Genomic DNA, 18,988 nt, shown 5'->3' with positions numbered 1-18,988 from the left:
AAATCTGCGTGCAGGGAGAGGAGAATTTGCCTCAAACTTCCAAACTGAATTTTGAGGCAGAATTTCCGCCTGCAAAAAACTCAGTGTGATCCCAGCCTTAGAGGGGAAAAATAAAAAAACTAAATAATGTGGTTGCATAAGTGTGAACACCCTATTATAATTGGGGATGTGGTTGTGTTCAGAATTATCCAATCATATTCAAACTCATGTTAAATAGTAGTCAGTACACAGCTGCCATTATTTAAAGTGATTCTGAGTAACCCCATATAAAGCTCAGCTGTTCTTTTAGGATTTTCCTGACATTTACTTTGTTGCATGTGACAGCAAAAGCCAAGAATAAAGTAACGTTAAAACCAAGCACATCATTGTTTTTCTTGTGAAATTCTTGATAAGATTGATGTGTCACATGACCCTCTTCCCATTGAAAAACGAAAGTTGGATACAAAATGGCCGACTTCAAAATGGCCGCCATGGTCAACACCCAGCTTGAAAAGTTTCCCCCCTCCCATATACTAATGTGCCACAAACAGGAAGTTAATATCACCAACCATTCCCATTTTATTTAGGTGTATCCATATAAATGGCCCACCCTGTACAATAACATAAATATATAGACATTCTCTACATGATCAGAAAAGTTTTCCCCATTAGACTTGGCAATACATTTCTTTATGGATTTCACTTTGTGCACAGGGAAACAGGGAAACACCTTTCCCACAATGTTGCAGTTATAACACAAATGTCTTTGCAGGAATAGCAAATTCCTGAAGGGGTATTCTGCTTCAGACAATTTGAACGGGTTAAAAAGGGGTCCCCCTGCAGAGACCTTAGGTACCAGCTGTAATCTGTGGGGAAACCTGCCAGTACGTGTTTAATTTCCCTGGAGTGCTACCACAAGGAAGATTAGGTATTACACAGTGCCCGTTTATATCAATCGGTTGTCTATGTAATGCAGGACAGATCAGGTCCACCAGAGCCAGACACACTGCTTGTAATTGCTCTGCACTCTGGCCAAGAGATGAGGATCCTGAACAGAGGACGCCCTTCTATTAATCAGAATTTCCTAATAGGATTTATGAAAATTGGTTTGTAAACTAGACAACCACTTTAATTGGAACGAAGGGGCCAAACCCAATCTATGAAAAACAGCTCCAGACCATTATCCAACTTTGTAATACTTTATAGTTGACCCTTCAGGCAGGCGGCAGTCTCCTGGAATCTACGAAACCCAGATATGTCAGATATATCAGAATACCAGATAGTGAAATATGAGCCATTACTTTAAAGCAGTGATTCCCATCTGTTTTACCATGACCCCCTAGTCACGATCAGTCACTCTTATAACGCTAAACATGCGCGCACCATTTCAAAGACACTTCTTATATTCTGTCCTAAACTGCTGCATAAAATAAAATGTTCATTGCACTAATTTCAGAATGTTCAGTGATCGTCAATGTGAGGGCAGAGAAAGAATGAAGGGGGAATTTATCAACTTTTCTACGCCAGTTTTCTGAGGAAAAAAGTCGCAAACGTGCCCAAGAGCCTTGGCCTTTTAACGCTGACCTTGCCACTTTTATAAATAATGGGAGTGGCTTCCCAAAAGGGGATGGGGCCAAAGCGGCTCGACAGATTTATTATAATTAATGAGGCTTGTATCACTGGTTGTCCTTCATAGGACCACTTTTGGTAGGTACTAACCAATGCATACCGTCGTCTCTAGCCATTACACTGACCCAGTCGTCTAGCCATCACAATATGGCCCTTGTCAAAGTCGCTCAGATTCTTACACGTGCCCATTTTTCCGGCTTCCAACACATCAACTTCAAAAACGGACTGGTTGATTGCAGCCGAATATAGAGAGGCGCCATTTTTAAGAGATAATCAACGTTATTCACATCACCTGCCAGTGGTTTTAATGTTATAGTTTATCGGTGTGTAAATATATACTATATGTATAAATAGTATATATATTATATGTATTTGAAAAACATAGGCATACCATGCAACGCCAAAAGAAATAAAACTCCAGGGCTCATGATTTTTCGTTTTGATCGTTATTTCATGAGATACCAAGCAGTTTTATTTCTGCAGATCAAGGCTGAATAATGTTTAATGCTGTGTGAGTTAATGTTCTTTGATCATTAGATTTTGGGTTCGATTCAAAGGCATACAGATTTTCCAAAAATCTGTCTGCAACGTACTTATACAGGTCACAAAGCACCCAAATGTACCGAAAAATAGCCATTAGCAGCATGTTATCTGAAAGCTTTAAAAACACCTGTAGGCGTTCAATTCAATCCTTTTAAAGACTAATTAATAAGGTTACTGCCCTCCTTGGTTTTGTACATGATGCAAAACTTAGTACTTTGCTTTAAAAGCAATAGAAAGTATAATACAGTTACAGATGAAAATATATTTGGATTCAATGGGAGGTCAGAGATGGAAATGCCCGAAGAAAGGGCATGCTGCTTCTTTTTCCCACGAGTGTTTTTTTTAAATGCAGGAAAAAAAACGCCTCTGCATCCAATTGAATCAATGGGAGGCAATTTTAGCAGTTTTTTGCCGAGGTGGTTTCCGAAGTAAAAACCGCAGCAAAAAACTAGGTCGGAACAGGGTCTAAAGGTTGTTGCTTTGAAAGAATACTCTTGGAAAAACGAATACACTGTGGTATGTCAAGTGCAGGGCCTGAGGGGGCGGCAAACTCAAATTCGAAGAACACAAAAAACAGAATTCATGCACCACCCCTTCAGGCCCTGAACTAGGTATAACGCAGTGTATCAGTTTTATACGAAGGAAGTCAGGTGGGGAGTATGGAGCGGGCTCACGGGCTGAGCCAGCTCCATAGAACGAGCGGGTCGGCTGTGTGTAACAACCGACACTTCAATGTTACGAGCGGGATCCTGCTCATTTAACCCCTAAGGTGCCGCGGTCAAAAGTGACCGCGTTGTCCAAGACGTAAGAAACAGGCGCGGCCCCGTGTGACGTTGGGGTGCCGATGGTTAGCATGGCAGCCTAGGGGCCTTAAAAAGTATATAGTTAAATAAAGTTTATTTTATATATTAAAAAAAGATAATTAAAGTAAAAGGAAAAAACCCTTTCTCATTTTCCCCCAAGCGCAATGTAAAAAAAAAAAAAAAAAAAGAACGAACTTATCTGCTATCACAATATAACATTTGTTAACCCACACGGTGAAGGCGGTAAAAAAAAAATAAAACATTTTAACTCTAGAATCGTTGCTTTTTGGTCACTTCATCTCCAACAAAAAATGCAAAAAAGTCTCCCAAAATGGTACAAATAAAAACTACAGCTCGGACCGCAAAAAATAAGCCCTCATACTGCTCAATCAACTAAAAAGTTGTGGCTGTCAGAATTTGGCGACAAAACACAGATTGAATTTGACTAAAAACATTTTTTTCCTTGTAAAAGTAGTAAAAAATAAAAAACAATATAAATTTGGTTTAGCTATAATCTTATTGACCCGCAGAATAAAGCAGTTTTTTTCCCCATTCCATCCCATAACAAAATTTTTCCCAATTTCCCACTACATTATATGGTACAATAAAGGGTGCTATGAAAATCTGCAACTCGTTACGCAAGAAAAAAGCCCTCATACGGCAATATTGATGGGAAAATAAAAAAAGTTATGGCTTTTGGAGGTTGGGGAGGAAAAAACTGAAGTGAAAATCCGAAAAACGGCTGCAGCAGGAAGGGGTTAAAGGGGTTATCCAATCTTTAAAAATTGTGCGCAAATGGTCAGTCACTTACTAGTCATTTACTACGGTCTGTAGATGAAATGTCTCTGTAAGCCAGTCCCATAGCCATACTCTGTGTGGTTAACTCCTGCTTGTGTGACGCTCCGTACACTAAACTTGGTTATCTCACCTCTTCCCCTCCCTGTACCGTAGCAAACGTCACACGACATGCCTCTCCGGGTCCCTTCCCGTCTCTGGAGTAATCGTGTATTACATGCTGGGCAGAAAATGGTACACAGTCTAGGAGCAGAACAGCAAAGCAGTGTCTCGGAAGAAGACCGTGAGTAATTACAGCACTACCTTATAGAGGGGCATGCAGGGAGCTGCAAATATAAGCAATGTCTGTGAGAGGGGAGAGGAATCATGGAAACTTTAGTCCTCCATATGGTAATACCGCCCGCAGCAAGCCCAAGCAAAATTAAAACAGTGCTGCACAGAGCTGGGCTACATAATGAAAAATAACTACCTCTAATCCATGGTGGCGGCATCTGGTGAGCATTTAGACACATCTTTATTTCTAGCTCATATCAAGACATTTTGGACAATTGTATGCTTCCCTCAATAAACTTAAGTCTATTGAGGGATTCGTGAAAACGGAAGAAAATAGGACATGTCCTATTTTTCCACGGACCCTTCACACGGTCCGTTAAAACAATGGCTGTGTGAATGGCCCTATTGAAATACATGTGTTGTTTTAATGGCCGTCACACGGATGTATCCTGCGGTCGTGTGAATAAGCCCTAAATGGGGTATTCCCAACTCGCACATTTATGGCATGATGTTGAGAACAGTGATCCCCTCGGCTATTTCCGTGACACCCATAGAACTACGTACATATGACCACCACTCCATTTATTATCCGCCTGAGCGCGGCGGCCGTCAGAAGCCTCTTCAGTTGGGGCAGGGGGACCCCATTCACATAGGTGTGAGTCCCACCTCTGGTGCCTGTACCTATCACACATTTAGGTAATATCCTGTGGATAAGTCATAATTGTGCGAGTTGGTAATACCCCTTTAAATCTTTGTGAAAGAGCTAACTGTATGATTGTGTACAAAAGTGAATATAAAGTGGGACTTTCTGTACTCTCATTGTACAATAAATCAGAGAAACTGGTAAGATTGTTCCTTAGTTCAGTGTCATAACATGTAATTTATGGCTCATCCTAAAATAGGTTTGGAAGGCAAGAAAATAGAAAAATCGTGTGTTGTCGGAGTCTGCTATCAAGTAGGGAATGGATGAAGAACCTTAATATGCTAATATTGGGTTTATATAATGCAGAAAAGCACACATTTAATTTAAAAAAGCTTATACTCAAGATTTTGGTGTGAATATTTTGGTATACATGTAGCCATAGTCTAACATAAAAAAAAACTAAACAGAAGAAAACAGGGAGATATAAAATCACATCTGAAGAAACAGCAGCCTAAATACTACAGGCACAGTGACCGTAGCGCCAAACCATGGAAGAGTATTTGGTTGCCAAAGGGGCTTGACTTATGAGTGTGGTGATGGGAGGGGGGGGGAACAAGGACTTTAAGTAGATTAAGTTTATACTGTAGTTTGCTTCCATAATGCTCTATTAATTTGAACAGATAGTAATAAATTTGTATTTCTGTGTATTGTAAGGGTCTACCTGCATGTGTTACATAAAATCCATATGTTCATTACGTCATATTTAATTTTTTACCAACAAAATTTCCTTATTCACATATTTTACACGAACTAAGGAGAAATGACATGCAAATTAGGTGCTTAAACATTAAAATAAGTTTAATAAGAAGTATCAAAACTTCAACATATACACTATCTGGCCAAAAGTATGTGGACACCCCTCCTAATTATTAAGTTCAGGAATTTCAGCCATGCCCATTGCAAGAAGTTGCATACATACAATCAAGCACACAGCCATGCAATCTCCATAAAAAAACATTGGACCTTTTACGGGTTGTCAACTTCCAGTGACTTTAAATGTGCCACTGTTATAGAATGCCATCTTTGCCACAAGTCAGTTTGTGACCTTCCCTGATGAACTGTAAATGCTACTGTGAAATGGTTGAGTTTAGGGGTAATGTCTGGGCCACTGGAAGTAACATCAGCAGGATAGGCCATCAATTTTGAAATCCCCGAAAACTCATTTAAGGACCCACTTCAAAAGATGTCACCTTGTCGTGGCAGGTGGGCTCACACAGTTTGATCAAAATGTGCGCTAAGAGCCTCACATTTGTAAGTAAAGTAAATGTAGCAGAAATGCAATTTAAAATAATCTATATATAGCATTTGTTGGTCTTGGCGCTCGCATAGTGCGGTTGCACTATATATTTTTTTAACAGTTTTTTGCACTAGTTTTTTATCTCACCATGGGAGCCAGTAAAAGCACGCATACCATGCACATATAAATATACAGATGAATAAAGAGAGACACTCACTACTGGGAAGACGTCTGGTCAACAGTGGGCTCTTTAGGAACAGTAGCAGGGGCGTGAGCTTATTCCCTAGTTTCTCTTAAACATCCTTGCATGCAAGGTGCAATACATACAGGGACTTGTTGAGTGATGCCTCAACTATTTAAGTTCCTAAGCCGCTGCAAGGAATCTAAGCCACTGGTCCCTCTTATTAATTCGTAAGAAACACATTATTCTACATATAAAAACTGGCAGATTGAAAAATTAATTTTTATTGGAGATTAAACTGCATACATGCCAAAAACCCAAGCAGTAACCCTACTACCAATATGTTACAAGTAGGGTTCTGGATCCTACCAGCTCTCTTGTTAAACAAACACCTATGCAGTGTAGAGCATTGTCTCAGCAAAGACATACAAAAACAAAAATAGTATTACAGATAGCCATTGACCGTTCTTCGTACTCACCCGCATCCCATGGAAACGAGAGTTGCTGTAGAACAGCTTCATCTGCTCTGATGGAAGAGGTCCTAACACCTTCTGGATTGTAAAGAGTTGGTCAATTTCACTTTCTCCAGGAAAAAGCGGCTGACCATCACTCAGCTCTCCGAGGATGCAGCCCACAGACCACATGTCAACAGCCTTCCCATATGGAGCCCTAAACAAAAGAGAGGAACATAAAATATACAGATCAGGTACGGTATCGCTCTGAAGCCGTGAAATCTATCTATCTATCTATTTTACATACTGTATCCAGTGGCGTAACTGCGGCTGTTATGGGGCGCGCGACATGAGGGGGCCTGTGCCGCCCACCAACATGCCCCCCCATTTGCCCGGTGGTGCCGCTAGCAGCCGTTATGGCTGCTACAGCGGTAGCGACGCTACTACTACTACTACAGGGCCCGTGCCGCTGAGCGTAAAACAGTTATGGGTCAGGCGGCACAGACCCTCTTATGCCTGGTGGCCCCGGTGCTAGCGACAGCCACCCCCTCTTGCAGTAATTGTACCTGTGTCTATAGCACGCAGGTAAAAATACATGCATTAGCACTGAATGGCCGGGCACGTTCCATGCCCGACCATTCAGTGGCTTACAATGACGCTGATTGGCGGGGCAAAATGACTTGCCCCGACAATCAGCGCCTTTCAACGACGCTAGCAGCGCGATGATGTAATACAGGGGTGGGCTATATGTGGAGCACTATCTACAGGGGGGCTATATGTAGGGCATTGTCTACAGGGTGGGCTGTATGTGGGACACTATATACAGGGGGAGCTATATGTGAGGCACTATCTACAGAGGTGGGCTATCTACATATGTGGAGCACTATCTATAGGGGGAGCTATTTGTAGGGAACTATCTACAGGGGTGGGCTATATGTGGGACACTATATACAGGGGTGGGTTACCTGTGGGGCACTATTTACAGGGGGGCTATATGTAGGGCACTGTCTACAGGGGTGTGCTATATGTGAGGCACTACCTATAGAGGTTTGCTATATGTGGAGCACTATCTATAGGGGAAGCTATATGTAGGGCAGCCCGGAGGCTCAGTGGTTAGCACTATTGCCTTGCAGCTATGGAGTCCATATGTGGGCACTATCTACAGAGGGCTGTATCTGGGGCACTATCTACAGGGGCTTCTATGTAGGGCACTATCTACAGAGGCTCTATGGGGGTCACTATCTACAAGGGGCCATGGGGACACTATCTAAATGGGGCTCAGTGTTTGTGGGACACAGTGTATGGTACTATTATAATAAGGGACACAGTGTATGGCACTATTATAATTAGAGGTGCAGTGTATGGTGCTATTATATTATGAGAATTTTTTTTTCGTTTATAGGTGCAGAAATGTTTTAAAAGTTAGAAGCTGAAGACATCTGAGCGGAAAACTGCAGAAATGGGTCGTGGCTGGGAGAAATCCATCATAGAGGTCAGGACCGGAGGGAGAAAAAAAAGAGAAAAAGAACTAGAATCTGAGACGTCACCGGTAAGTCACTTAATGCAAAAAAAAATTCTGCCTCTAATCAGTACTGTAGTCACTGTATGATCTGCAGCGAGATGATGGGTGGTATGATTTTTTTTTTTTTTGTGAAACAGCATCTCCCAGCATATCCTTACCATTGTTCGGGCCATGGTGGGAGCTGTAGTTACAAATCTATATGGCAGGGGTTGCACTAAATTGAGATGTACTGAGCTTGGTTCTGGTGTTGTATATATGTACTGAGCTTTGTTCTGGTGCCGTATTTATGTACTGAGCTTGCTTCTGGTGCTGTATTTATGTACTGAGCTTGGTTCTGGTGTTGTATATATGTACTGAGCTTGGTTCTAGGGCTGTATATATGTACTGATCTTGGTTCTGATGCTGTATTTAAGTACTGAGCTTTGTTCTGGTGTTGTATATATGCATGAGCTTTGTTCTGGTATTGTATATATGTACGGAGCTTGGTTCTGGGGCTGTATTTATGTACTGAGCTTGGTTCTGGTGCTGTATTTATGTACGGAGCTTGGTTTTGGGGCTGTATTTATGTATTGATCTTGGTTCTGGTATTGCATATATGTACTGATCTTGATTCTGGTATTGTATATATGTACTGAGCTTAGTTCTAGTGCTGTATTTATGTACTGAGCTTGGGTCTGTTGCTGTATATATGTATTGAGCTTTGCTCTCGTGCCGTATATATAAATAAGCTTGGTTCTAGTGCTGTATTTATGTACTGAGGTTTGTTCTGGTGCTGTATATATGTATTGAGCTTAACGCTCGTGCCGTATATACGCCAGAGCTTGGTTCTAGTGATGTATTTATGTACTGAGCTTGGTTGTGGTACTGGATATATGTATGAGGTTGGTTCTGGAGCTGTATATATATATATATATATATATATTTATATATATACTGAGCTTGTTTCTGGAGCTGTTATTATATAGGATATATTTATAATAACAAAATTAAAGGGCAGATGGAATTGTTTTCAATTCATTGTAGATTTAATGAGAACCGGTCTGGTAGTTTTAACCCCTTGAACCACCACCATGTGGTAATATATGACCTGACAATATTTCCAAATGTATGTTTTTTTCAGATGCAGCAAAATCTATAAAATCAACTTTTAAAACTGCGAACACTGTATGCTAATTACTCATTAAAGGGTCATGGGTCAGTGCTGCTATCCTGAAGAGCCACATAGTCCTGCCTCCAAATCCACCTTTACATGTTTGATTGACATCCCCTGGGTGATACAACTTTCTCGGATGCGCCATTGCCTTGTACTACTTGGGGGGCTGTGTGGCACCAAATACAAGGGGGGGCTGTGTGGCACTATACACAAGGGGGAGCTGTGTGGCACTATATACAAGGGGGAGCTGTGTGGCACTATCTACTAGGAGGGCTGTACAGCACTATTTACAAGGGGAAGGGCTGTGTGTGGCACAATCTACAGGGGTCTGTGTGTGGCACTATCTACTAAGGGGGGCTGTGTGGCACTATATACAAGGGAGGGGGCTGTGTGGCGCTATATACAGGGGGGCTTTATGGTGATATCTACAGGGATGGCTGTATGGCACTATCTACAAGGGCGAGGTTGGTGGCACTATCTACAAGTGGCATGTGACACTGTCTACAGGCGGGGCTGAATATCACAATCTACAGGGGGCACCATCTATAAGGGGGGCTGTGTGTGTCACCTGGTGGGGGGGCCCCAGTCAAGAGTTTGCTATGGGGCCCAGTCTTTCCTAGTTAAGCCCCTGACTATCTCATTTATTATCTCACAATCTCTCATTGTCTCTCTCTCTTTATATATGTGTATATACACTGTGCCTTGCAAAAGTATTCACCCCCTTGGTGTTTACACAACATGACTAACATTTTGAAGATGCAAAATTTTACTGTGACACAAACAATAATTAAGACAAAAAACAGAGAACTTCAATGTGTATTAGTATTCACGGTCTGAAAATCAATACTTTGTGGAGACACCTTTTGCTGCAATTACAGATGCAAGTCTCTTGGGGTACCTCTAAATTAGCTAGCACATCTAGACATTGGGATTTTTACCCATTCTTCCAGGCAAAACTGCTCAAATTCGTGCAAATTAGATAGGTTTGCGTTGGTTCTCAATTGCATTGAGGTCTGGGCTTGGACTAGGCCATTCCAATACAATTAAAGGTTTCCCCTTAAACCCCTCCAGTGTAGCTTTAGCAGTATGTTTAGGGTCATTGTCCTGCTGGAAGATGAACCACCATCCCAATCTCAAATCTCTGGCTGGCAAACAGGTTTTCATTAAGAATTTTCCAGTATTTACTGCCATCCATAATTCCTTCAATTATGACAAGTTTTCCAGACCCTGGTGGTAAATAGCATCCCCACAGCATGATGCTGCCACTACCATGCTGTTTGGGGATTCTGCAACATGCGGTTTGGTAAACTCAAAACTTGTTTTCTTATGTTTTCCTTTAAGCAATGGCGTTTTTCTGACCATAAAGCCTCACTCGGTGGAGTGTATGACTCATAGTTGTCCTAGTGACAGATACTTCCATCTTTGCTGGGGATATTTGGAGCTCTTTCAGTGCTATTGTTGGTGTCTTTATTGATTCTCTGATTAATGCCCTTCTTGCCCGGTCCTTGCGTTTTAGTTGGCTGCTTTCTCTTGTCAGGTTTGTAGTTGTGCCATAATTTTTTTCCATTTTGCTACAATTAATTTAATGATGCCCAGTTGGATGCTCAAAGTTTGGGATTTTTTTTTATAACCCAGCCCTGATCTATACTTCTCTGTTACTTTGTCCCTGACCTGTTTGGAGAGTTCCTTGGTCTTCAGGTTGCTTACTCAAGGGACCTTTCAGAACAGGTGTATTCATATGGACATTATGTGACAGATCATGTGCACACATTGTTGCACACAGAGGAACTTATTTAAGTAAATGATGTAACTTCTCAAGTTAACATATGCACTCAGAATTATTATTTTTTTTTTTTCTTTTACGCTATTTTTTTTTATTCCACTGTAACACTTTGGACTATTTTGACAGGTCCATTACATTAAAGAGGCTCTGTCACCAGATTTTGCAACCCCTATCTGCTATTGCAGCAGATAGGCGCTGCAATGTAGATTACAGTAACGTTTTTATTTTTAAAAAACGAGCATTTTTGGCCAAGTTATGACCATTTTTGTATTTATGCAAATGAGGCTTGCAAAAGTACAACTGGGCGTGTTGAAAAGTAAAAGTAGAACTGGGCGTGTATTATGTGCGTACATCGGGGCGTGTTTACTTCTTTTACTAGCTGGGCGTTCTGATGAGAAGTATCATCCACTTCTCTTCAGAACGCCCAGCTTCTGGCAGTGCAGATCTGTGACGTCACTCACAGGTCCTGCATCGTGTCGGCACCAGAGGCTACAGTTGATTCTGCAGCAGCATCAGCATTTGCAGGTAAGTAGCTACATCGACTTACCTGCAAACGCCGATGCTGCTGCAGAATCATCTGTAGCCTCTGGTGCCGGTGTCCTCGCTCGTCTGACACGATGCAGGACCTGTGAGTGACGACACAGCGTGATCTCTCGAGAACACGCTGTGTCTGCACTGCCAGAAGCTGGGCGTTGTGAAGAGAAGTGGATGATACTTCTCGTCAGAAAGCCCAGCTAGTAAAAGTAGTAAACACGCCCCGATGTACGCACATAATACACGCCCAGTTGTACTTTTACTTTAAACACACCCAGTTGTACTTTTGCAAGCCTCATTTGCATAAATACAAAAATGGTCATAACTTGGCCAAAAATGCTCGTTTTTTAAAAATAAAAACGTTACTGTAATCTACATTGCAGCGCCGATCTGCTGCAATAGCAGATAGGGCTTGCAAAATCTGGTGACAGAGCCTCTTTAAGTCAAATCTAATATACATTTGAATTCCAGGTTATAATGCAATAAAACAGCAGAAAAACAGGGTGGTAAACACTTTCACAAGGCATTATATATATATATATATATATATATATATATATACATACATATACATACAGTGAAGGAAATAAGTATTTGCTCCCTTGCTGATTTTGTAAGTTTGCCCACTGTCAAAGACATGAACAGTCTAGAATTTTTAGGCTAGGTTAATTTTACCAGTGAGAGATAGATTATATTAAAAAAAAACAACAGAAAATCACTTAGTCAAAATTATATATATTTATTTGCATTGTGCACAGAGAAATAAGTATTTGATCCCCTACCAACCATTAAGAGTTCAGCCTCCTCCAGACCAGTTACACGCTCCAAATCAACTTGGTGCCTGCATTAAAGACAGCTGTCTTACATGGTCACCTGTATAAAAGACTCCAGTCCACAGACTCAATTAATCAGTCTGACTCTAACCTCTACAACATGGGCAAGACCAAAGAGCTTTCTAAGGATGTCAGGGACAAGATCATAGACCTGCACAAGGCTGGAATGGGCTACAAAACCATAAGTAAGACGCTGGGTGAGAAGGAGACAACTGTTGGTGCAAAAGTAAGAAAATGGAAGACATACAAAATGACTGTCAATCGACATCGATCTGGGGCTCCATGCAAAATCTCACCTCGTGGGGTATCCTTGATCCTGAGGAAGGTGAGAGCTCAGCCGAAAACTACACGGGGGGAACTTGTTAATGATCTCAAGGCAGCTGGGACCACAGTCACCAAGAAAACCATTGTTAACACATTACGCCGTAATGGATTAAAATCCTGCAGTGACCGCAAGGTCCCCCTGCTCAAGAAGGCACATGTACAGGCACGTCTGAAGTTTGCAAATGAACATCTGGATGATTCTGAGAGTGATTGGGAGAAGGTGCTGTGGTCAGATGAGACTAAAATTTAGCTCTTTGGCATTAACTCAACTCGCCGTGTTTGGAGGAAGAGAAATGCTGCCTATGACCCAAAGAACACCGTCCCCACTGTCAAGCATGGAGGTGGAAACATTATGTTTTGAGGGTGTTTCTCTGCCAAGGGCACAGGACTACTTCACCGCATCAATGGGAGAATGGATGGAGCCATGGACCGTCAAATCCTGAGTGACAACCTCCTTCCCTCCACCAGGACATTAAAAATGGCTCGTGGCTGGGTCTTCCAGCACGACAATGACCCGAAACATACAGCCAAGGCAACAAAGGAGTGGCTCTAAAAGAAGTACATTAAGGTCATGGAGTGGCCTAGCCAGTCTCCAGACCTTAATCCCATCGAAAACTTATGGAGGGAGCTGAAGATCCGAGTTGCCAAGCGACAGCCTCGAAATCTTAATGATTTACAGATGATCTGCAAAGAGGAGTGGGCCAAAATTCCATCTAACATGTGTGCAAACCTCATCATCAACTACAAAAAACGTCTGACTGCTGTGCTTGCCAACAAGGGTTTTGCCACCAAGTATTAAGTCTTGTTTGCCAAAGGGATCAAATACTTATTTCTCTGTGCACAATGCAAATAAATATATAAATTTTGACAATGTGATTTTCAGTTTTTTTTTTAATATAATCTATCTCTCACTGGTAAAATTAACCTAGCCTAAAAATTCTAGACTGTTCATGTCTTTGACAGTGGGCAAACTTAAAAAATCAGCAAGGGATCAAATACTTATTTCCTTCACTGTGTGTGTATATATATATATATATATATATATATATATATATATATATATATATTATACTTATCTAGTATCTCTCTTTTAAGACAACAGTATAGAATTACTTAAAGTTTACTGCGGTTATCACACAGTTTGCCAAACTTCACACAGGTATAGCAGAAAAGACAGTAAACGAGGCGTTAAAGGTTACTTTCAAAGGTTCTTAAAAGATGCAATTATACAGTATGTAACAAACACTGAAGCAAAACTGGGTTAATTAAATTAGCCTATTCCTCCTTGAAGCAAATGCTTGCTCTACTTTCCTAAGAACTGTGGAAACATTGTTCTATCCCCATAAGAACAGTATACAGGTGACTGCTCACCACGCATCTCTAACATTTCTGATCTGTGCTATTAAGTAGTCAATAAAGATAATGGGGTGAAACATACTTGTGCTAAAAAGCAGTAAAACAGGAAACAGCTTTTCATTGAGAAAGAGGACATGCTGTAGATGTATGTATTGTTACCTGTTACTTCAAAGCCTCCCAAGAGCTTCCTGCTATTATTCCATTAGATGCATTTTCTCTAGTCTTTCTTTGTATACTATGTCGTGCAGTTTTTTTTTATTAGGCCTTGGCAACGTCTGGCCCTTTACTTACCAATTGGAGCTCCGCAGGATATCTGGGCTTTCATATATTCAGCCCATATAGCACAAGCATTATGTTTACACAGCAGAAGATAATTGCAAATAAACCTGTATTCAATTGCTGCTTTTTTATGATTAACATAGAATCACCTTGAAAACAAACATAATTCATCACTCTGGAAATGATTTAATACAGAGATAGAGAAAATGCTAATTAATTTGCTATTCTTTGGAATAATTCCCAGACTGAAATGAACAATGCTGGCTGAATTGCTGGCTCTATTGGACGTGCCAATTATTTTAGTGAATTTTAATATTCTCTTTTTTATGTAAGGATTCCGGAAACTGCAGGTAGAGAGTAGACCTCAGAAAACCTGGTATAAGATAGTGTTAAGTGGATTGTAGCAACAACTGTATATGGAGCAAAGGGAAAATCTTATAATAACCATGAATCTAAATAGACAAGGGATTACTTCTGCCTCATTAAAAAAGGTGTTTTTAATTAAATAGCTAGGTTAACAAGCATTCCGGGTCAGAATGGCCCAGCAGTGATCCAGAGGATCCTCCAGTACGCCCAGGATCTGTCACAATGGTGAACTCCGAAACAGGGCCCCAAACCTCCAGCAGAAGACAACCCCATTTGGAGCTGACTTTGGAGCCATTCACTTACCACTAGGGTCTTTCTTATGGGTTGATTCACAAATAACCTATTAGCCCTTATTGATGATATGTTCTGCATGTGCGAAAATAACAACAAAGATTACAAATGTCACGGAAGATGTGGGCAGTTCACTGCTGTGTAAGCAATGTAGATTTATTCCGCACAGCAATGTGATCTGTTGTGATAGAGATGAAGTGGAGGTCATGGACGGTTTACAAGGCATGTGACCGTTTGAGGTTGTGTTCACATTATGACGTATTTTTTTTGCAAAAATTGCAGCAAAAAACATGATACAACCCCACCACATGAACACAGCCTTAAACGGACTGCTAAACCACCATATTATGTAATTGAAGGGCGCTACCTCCGTAAAGTGTTTTGGTACATTGCTTCTCTGGACACCTGCCGATTTTCTCTGGTACCAGAAAAATAGACTTCCACACAAAGTGAAATTGTTCTCCTCTCAGATTCTCTCTAATCAACTCAAGTTTAATCTTAGAAATAACTAAGTATAATCCTCACCCTAGAAGCAGCTCCGGAGAACGGTACCATCGCGTGGCCACGTATTCAGTGTAATTGGCATTGCTACCTTCAGATAAATTCCGTGCAAAACCTGAAAACATGAAACATATAACACTCCTCTTTACAAACATGAATACGAAAAACAGATACATAATGTATTTACTCAGCAACTCCATTTATAAAATATATATTGAAACAATCTTGCAAAAGGCCTATTTACTGTTCCATTATGTATGGCATGTATTGGGATTCAATTATTGACAACAATAGTTATTGTAGAGATCACCCCTACATCTTACTGTCCAGTCCGGAGAATTGAATGCTCAAAAACATGGTTCAAATGTGCTGACAGGCAAATTCCCCATTATGGGGGGGATTATTTCCCTCATATAAGACAAAAGAGGCTGAAATAAGGATCTGTGTTCAAGAGGTTTTTCCACTATAATAATTGATGGCATATTGCTAGGATATGCATAACTTGATGACCAATGGAAGTCTGACTGATCTTTGTATGGGGCTGGGATGCAGTTCCCTGTATATCAGAGTGGGTCCTAACGGTCAGACCTCCACCGATCACAATACAGTGGCATATACTAGTGATATGCCATAGCATTATATGATGGTAATATCCCATTAAAGAAGTCGAACCATTATATGCGAAAATATGGCTCAGTAACCGGAAATTTGCATTTCCCAGACTCGCCATCTCCCTTCCAACTCCCTCCAATACCACAGCTCGGAAAAGAGAAGATGAGAAGCACCACGTGCCTAATTGGTCTCATGAGGGAATATAAAAAAAATGTGCGCATCAGATAAGGTTTAAAGGGATTTTGTAATCGAAGACATTTATGACATATCGATGTGATATGCCATAAATCTCTGACCCCAACAGCAGAGGTGCTCTACCCCCTTTTTTTCGTCGGAGGGGTGGCCTCATATCCGCAGTCACTCACTCTGACAGTAATAGGAGCCTCCGTCGCAAATTGCACCATATTTGGTGGACAGAAAAGTGCTGCATGCAGAGCTATTTTGTCTGTCAAAATGATAGAAACCCAACACATCTCATTAAAGAAAATTTATTCCGTCAGGTTTCGGTCATGGGACGGATCAGACACTTCTGTTTTTTTGTAGTTTTTCTGTTCCTATGGGGAACGAAGATTTTCAGTTAGTGTTCCGTCTGAGGTTTCCGTCAGAACGGGACCCTGAGCAGACACAAACTGACACCGACAGAAACCAGAGGCTTCCGTTTCCATCACCATTGATTTCCCCTGGCTTCCGTTTGTCTCTTTTGTGCACCGGATCAGTCGTTTTGCCGGAGGTAATAGCGTAGTAGACTACGCTATTGCTTCCGGCAAAACGACGGGTCCGGTGCACAAAAGAGGCAAACGGAAACCACAGATACCGACTCCGTCACCATTGAAATCAATGGTGATGGAAACGGAAACCTCTGCTTTCCGTCAGTGTCGGTTTGTGTCTGCTCAGGGTCCTGTTCTGACGGAAACCTCAGACGCAACATCAGAACGGGACCCCAACGCAGATGTGAACAGAGTCTAAAAGAGTAAAAATAAAGGAGTTAAAAATCAGTGCTTAGGATTCAATATTTTTTTTACTTCGCTGGACATTAGTGATTTCTTGAGATCAAACTAAATCCATTAAGCCTCATTCACACGGCAGGGTTTCCCGTCCGGGTGCCGGCCGTTCATAAATCGGCCGGCACCCGGCTGCATTAGGAATGATAGACCCCTAATGGGGCTATTCACACGACCGATTTTTTGACGGCCGGAAAATCCGGCCGTCAAAAAATAGGACATGCTCTATCTTTGCCCGGGCACCCGGCCGCCCGGCTCCCATAGAAGTCTATGGGGCCGGGTATTACACGGCCATCACCGGAATGTGTTCCGAGTGATGGCCGGGTTTCCCGTGGCTTGCGCTCCATCTCCTCCTCCTCACAGCGCAGAGTGCATGTGAGGAGGAGGAGTTGATGCCATTCTGACGAATGGCATCGCTGTACACGATGTGGCAGGGCCGGGGTGTACAGCAGGTGGAAGGGAGCGCTGCGCTGGCTCCCTTCTCCTGCTTGTTAAAAGCGCCCTGGCCCGGCGACACCTTTGATGGCGCCGCTAGCAGCTGCAGCAGCTGCTGCTGCTGCTACTACTGTAGCGACGCCACTATAGCAGAGCAGGGAGGTATCTCCCCGCTCTGCTATGTGCTAGCCGCACTTTAGCTCCTTGAAGGAGCGGAATCCCCGTGTGTTCGGGGATTCCGCTCCTGGACAGAGCGCTTGATGTCTCTGTCCATATCTGGGCAGTGACATCAGGGGAAACTCCTGAAGCGGAATCCCCGAACACATGGGGATTCCCCTTCAGGAGCTGCCGCTGATGTCACTGTCCGGATCTGCCCGGCCCGGCACGGATGCATAACTTTATGCAAACCGGCCGGGCAGAATGGCCGATTTTACCGGCCGGCACTCGGGCTCGGACCCGACCCGGTCGTGTGAATCCCGCCTAATAATTTATTATAAGCGCTTCATGAGAATATGTTCCTTGTAGAAAAATATGCAAAATTTTTATATTGTAACTTACCAAAATCGCAGAGCTTTAAGACATCGTTGTAGCTAATTAAGAGATTTTCAGGTTTGATGTCTACAAGACAGAAACAACAGATCAGAAGCCACAAAATAACGTGAATATCAGTTAATATGCAGATAAATATGAAAAACTATTCTATCATATTAGTAAAAACACATCATATAAATAGGACACTTTGATATTCAGCTCGATTTGAAACATTACATGTTCTCATTAAAGCGATTGCAAAACAAAATATCAAAATCAACAAGGCTTCCAAATAGATGTAATGACCACATAGTAGAGTAATTCACAGTGAAAGAGAACAAGTAGAAGGTCTCATGCACATGGCCATATGACGGCACTGTAAAAACCACCGAGATGCATGGAGCCATAATACGGCACAAATAGAAGAGTTTTTTGTTCAATTTTGTTAGATTCATACAGAAAAAAAATTAAGCCATGCTCAATTGTATTCTCCCACAGGGAAGTAGAGAAGTATTCTAGGAAAGAATATCTCGGTAAAACAGTGCCGTAAGACACTCAGAGTGCCAAGGAGAATCTGTCTTCAGTCATATAGGCTCCGTGTTAATGCCATGTACATGAGTCCTAACGGAGTAAAAACATGATACGTGTGATGATAATCTGTTCCCCTAATGCATACATATTTGTGTGAGTGAGGCTAGATAAACCACTAAATATCCAATAAGACAGCAATTCACAACCCTTTTAGTATAGAGGGGCACCTGAAAACGGATTTTTTTTTTTTAATGACAGTCCTTCACCATTTTTTTTTTTCATGAACCCATAGACTCCAATGGGCTGTCTGATCACAAAAACTACAAAACAAATAAACTACT

At 41.7% G+C, this 18,988-nt stretch overlaps 1 protein-coding gene across 4 annotated transcripts in view; it reads right to left on the bottom strand.

Annotated features, from left to right (window-relative positions):
* The window catches only part of CDKL5 (cyclin dependent kinase like 5), a 269,903-nt gene that overhangs the window by 35,737 nt on the left and 215,178 nt on the right, over positions 1–18,988 (bottom strand). For all 4 annotated transcript variants that reach the window (XM_075854016.1, XM_075854017.1, XM_075854018.1 and 1 more), the window contains exons 8-10: positions 18,144–18,203; positions 15,562–15,652; positions 6,623–6,812 (exon numbers count right to left, since the gene is read on the bottom strand). In XM_075854016.1, the coding sequence (XP_075710131.1) occupies positions 6,623–6,812; positions 15,562–15,652; positions 18,144–18,203 (341 nt within the window). The remainder of the gene's footprint in view (positions 1–6,622; positions 6,813–15,561; positions 15,653–18,143; positions 18,204–18,988) is intronic.

Source organism: Rhinoderma darwinii, chromosome 2 (genome assembly GCF_050947455.1).
Source record: "Rhinoderma darwinii isolate aRhiDar2 chromosome 2, aRhiDar2.hap1, whole genome shotgun sequence".
In the NCBI taxonomy this organism is placed as follows: domain Eukaryota; kingdom Metazoa; phylum Chordata; class Amphibia; order Anura; family Rhinodermatidae; genus Rhinoderma; species Rhinoderma darwinii.
Note: the sequence above shows the minus strand (reverse complement) of the source record. Positions and strands in the feature narration are given on the sequence as shown.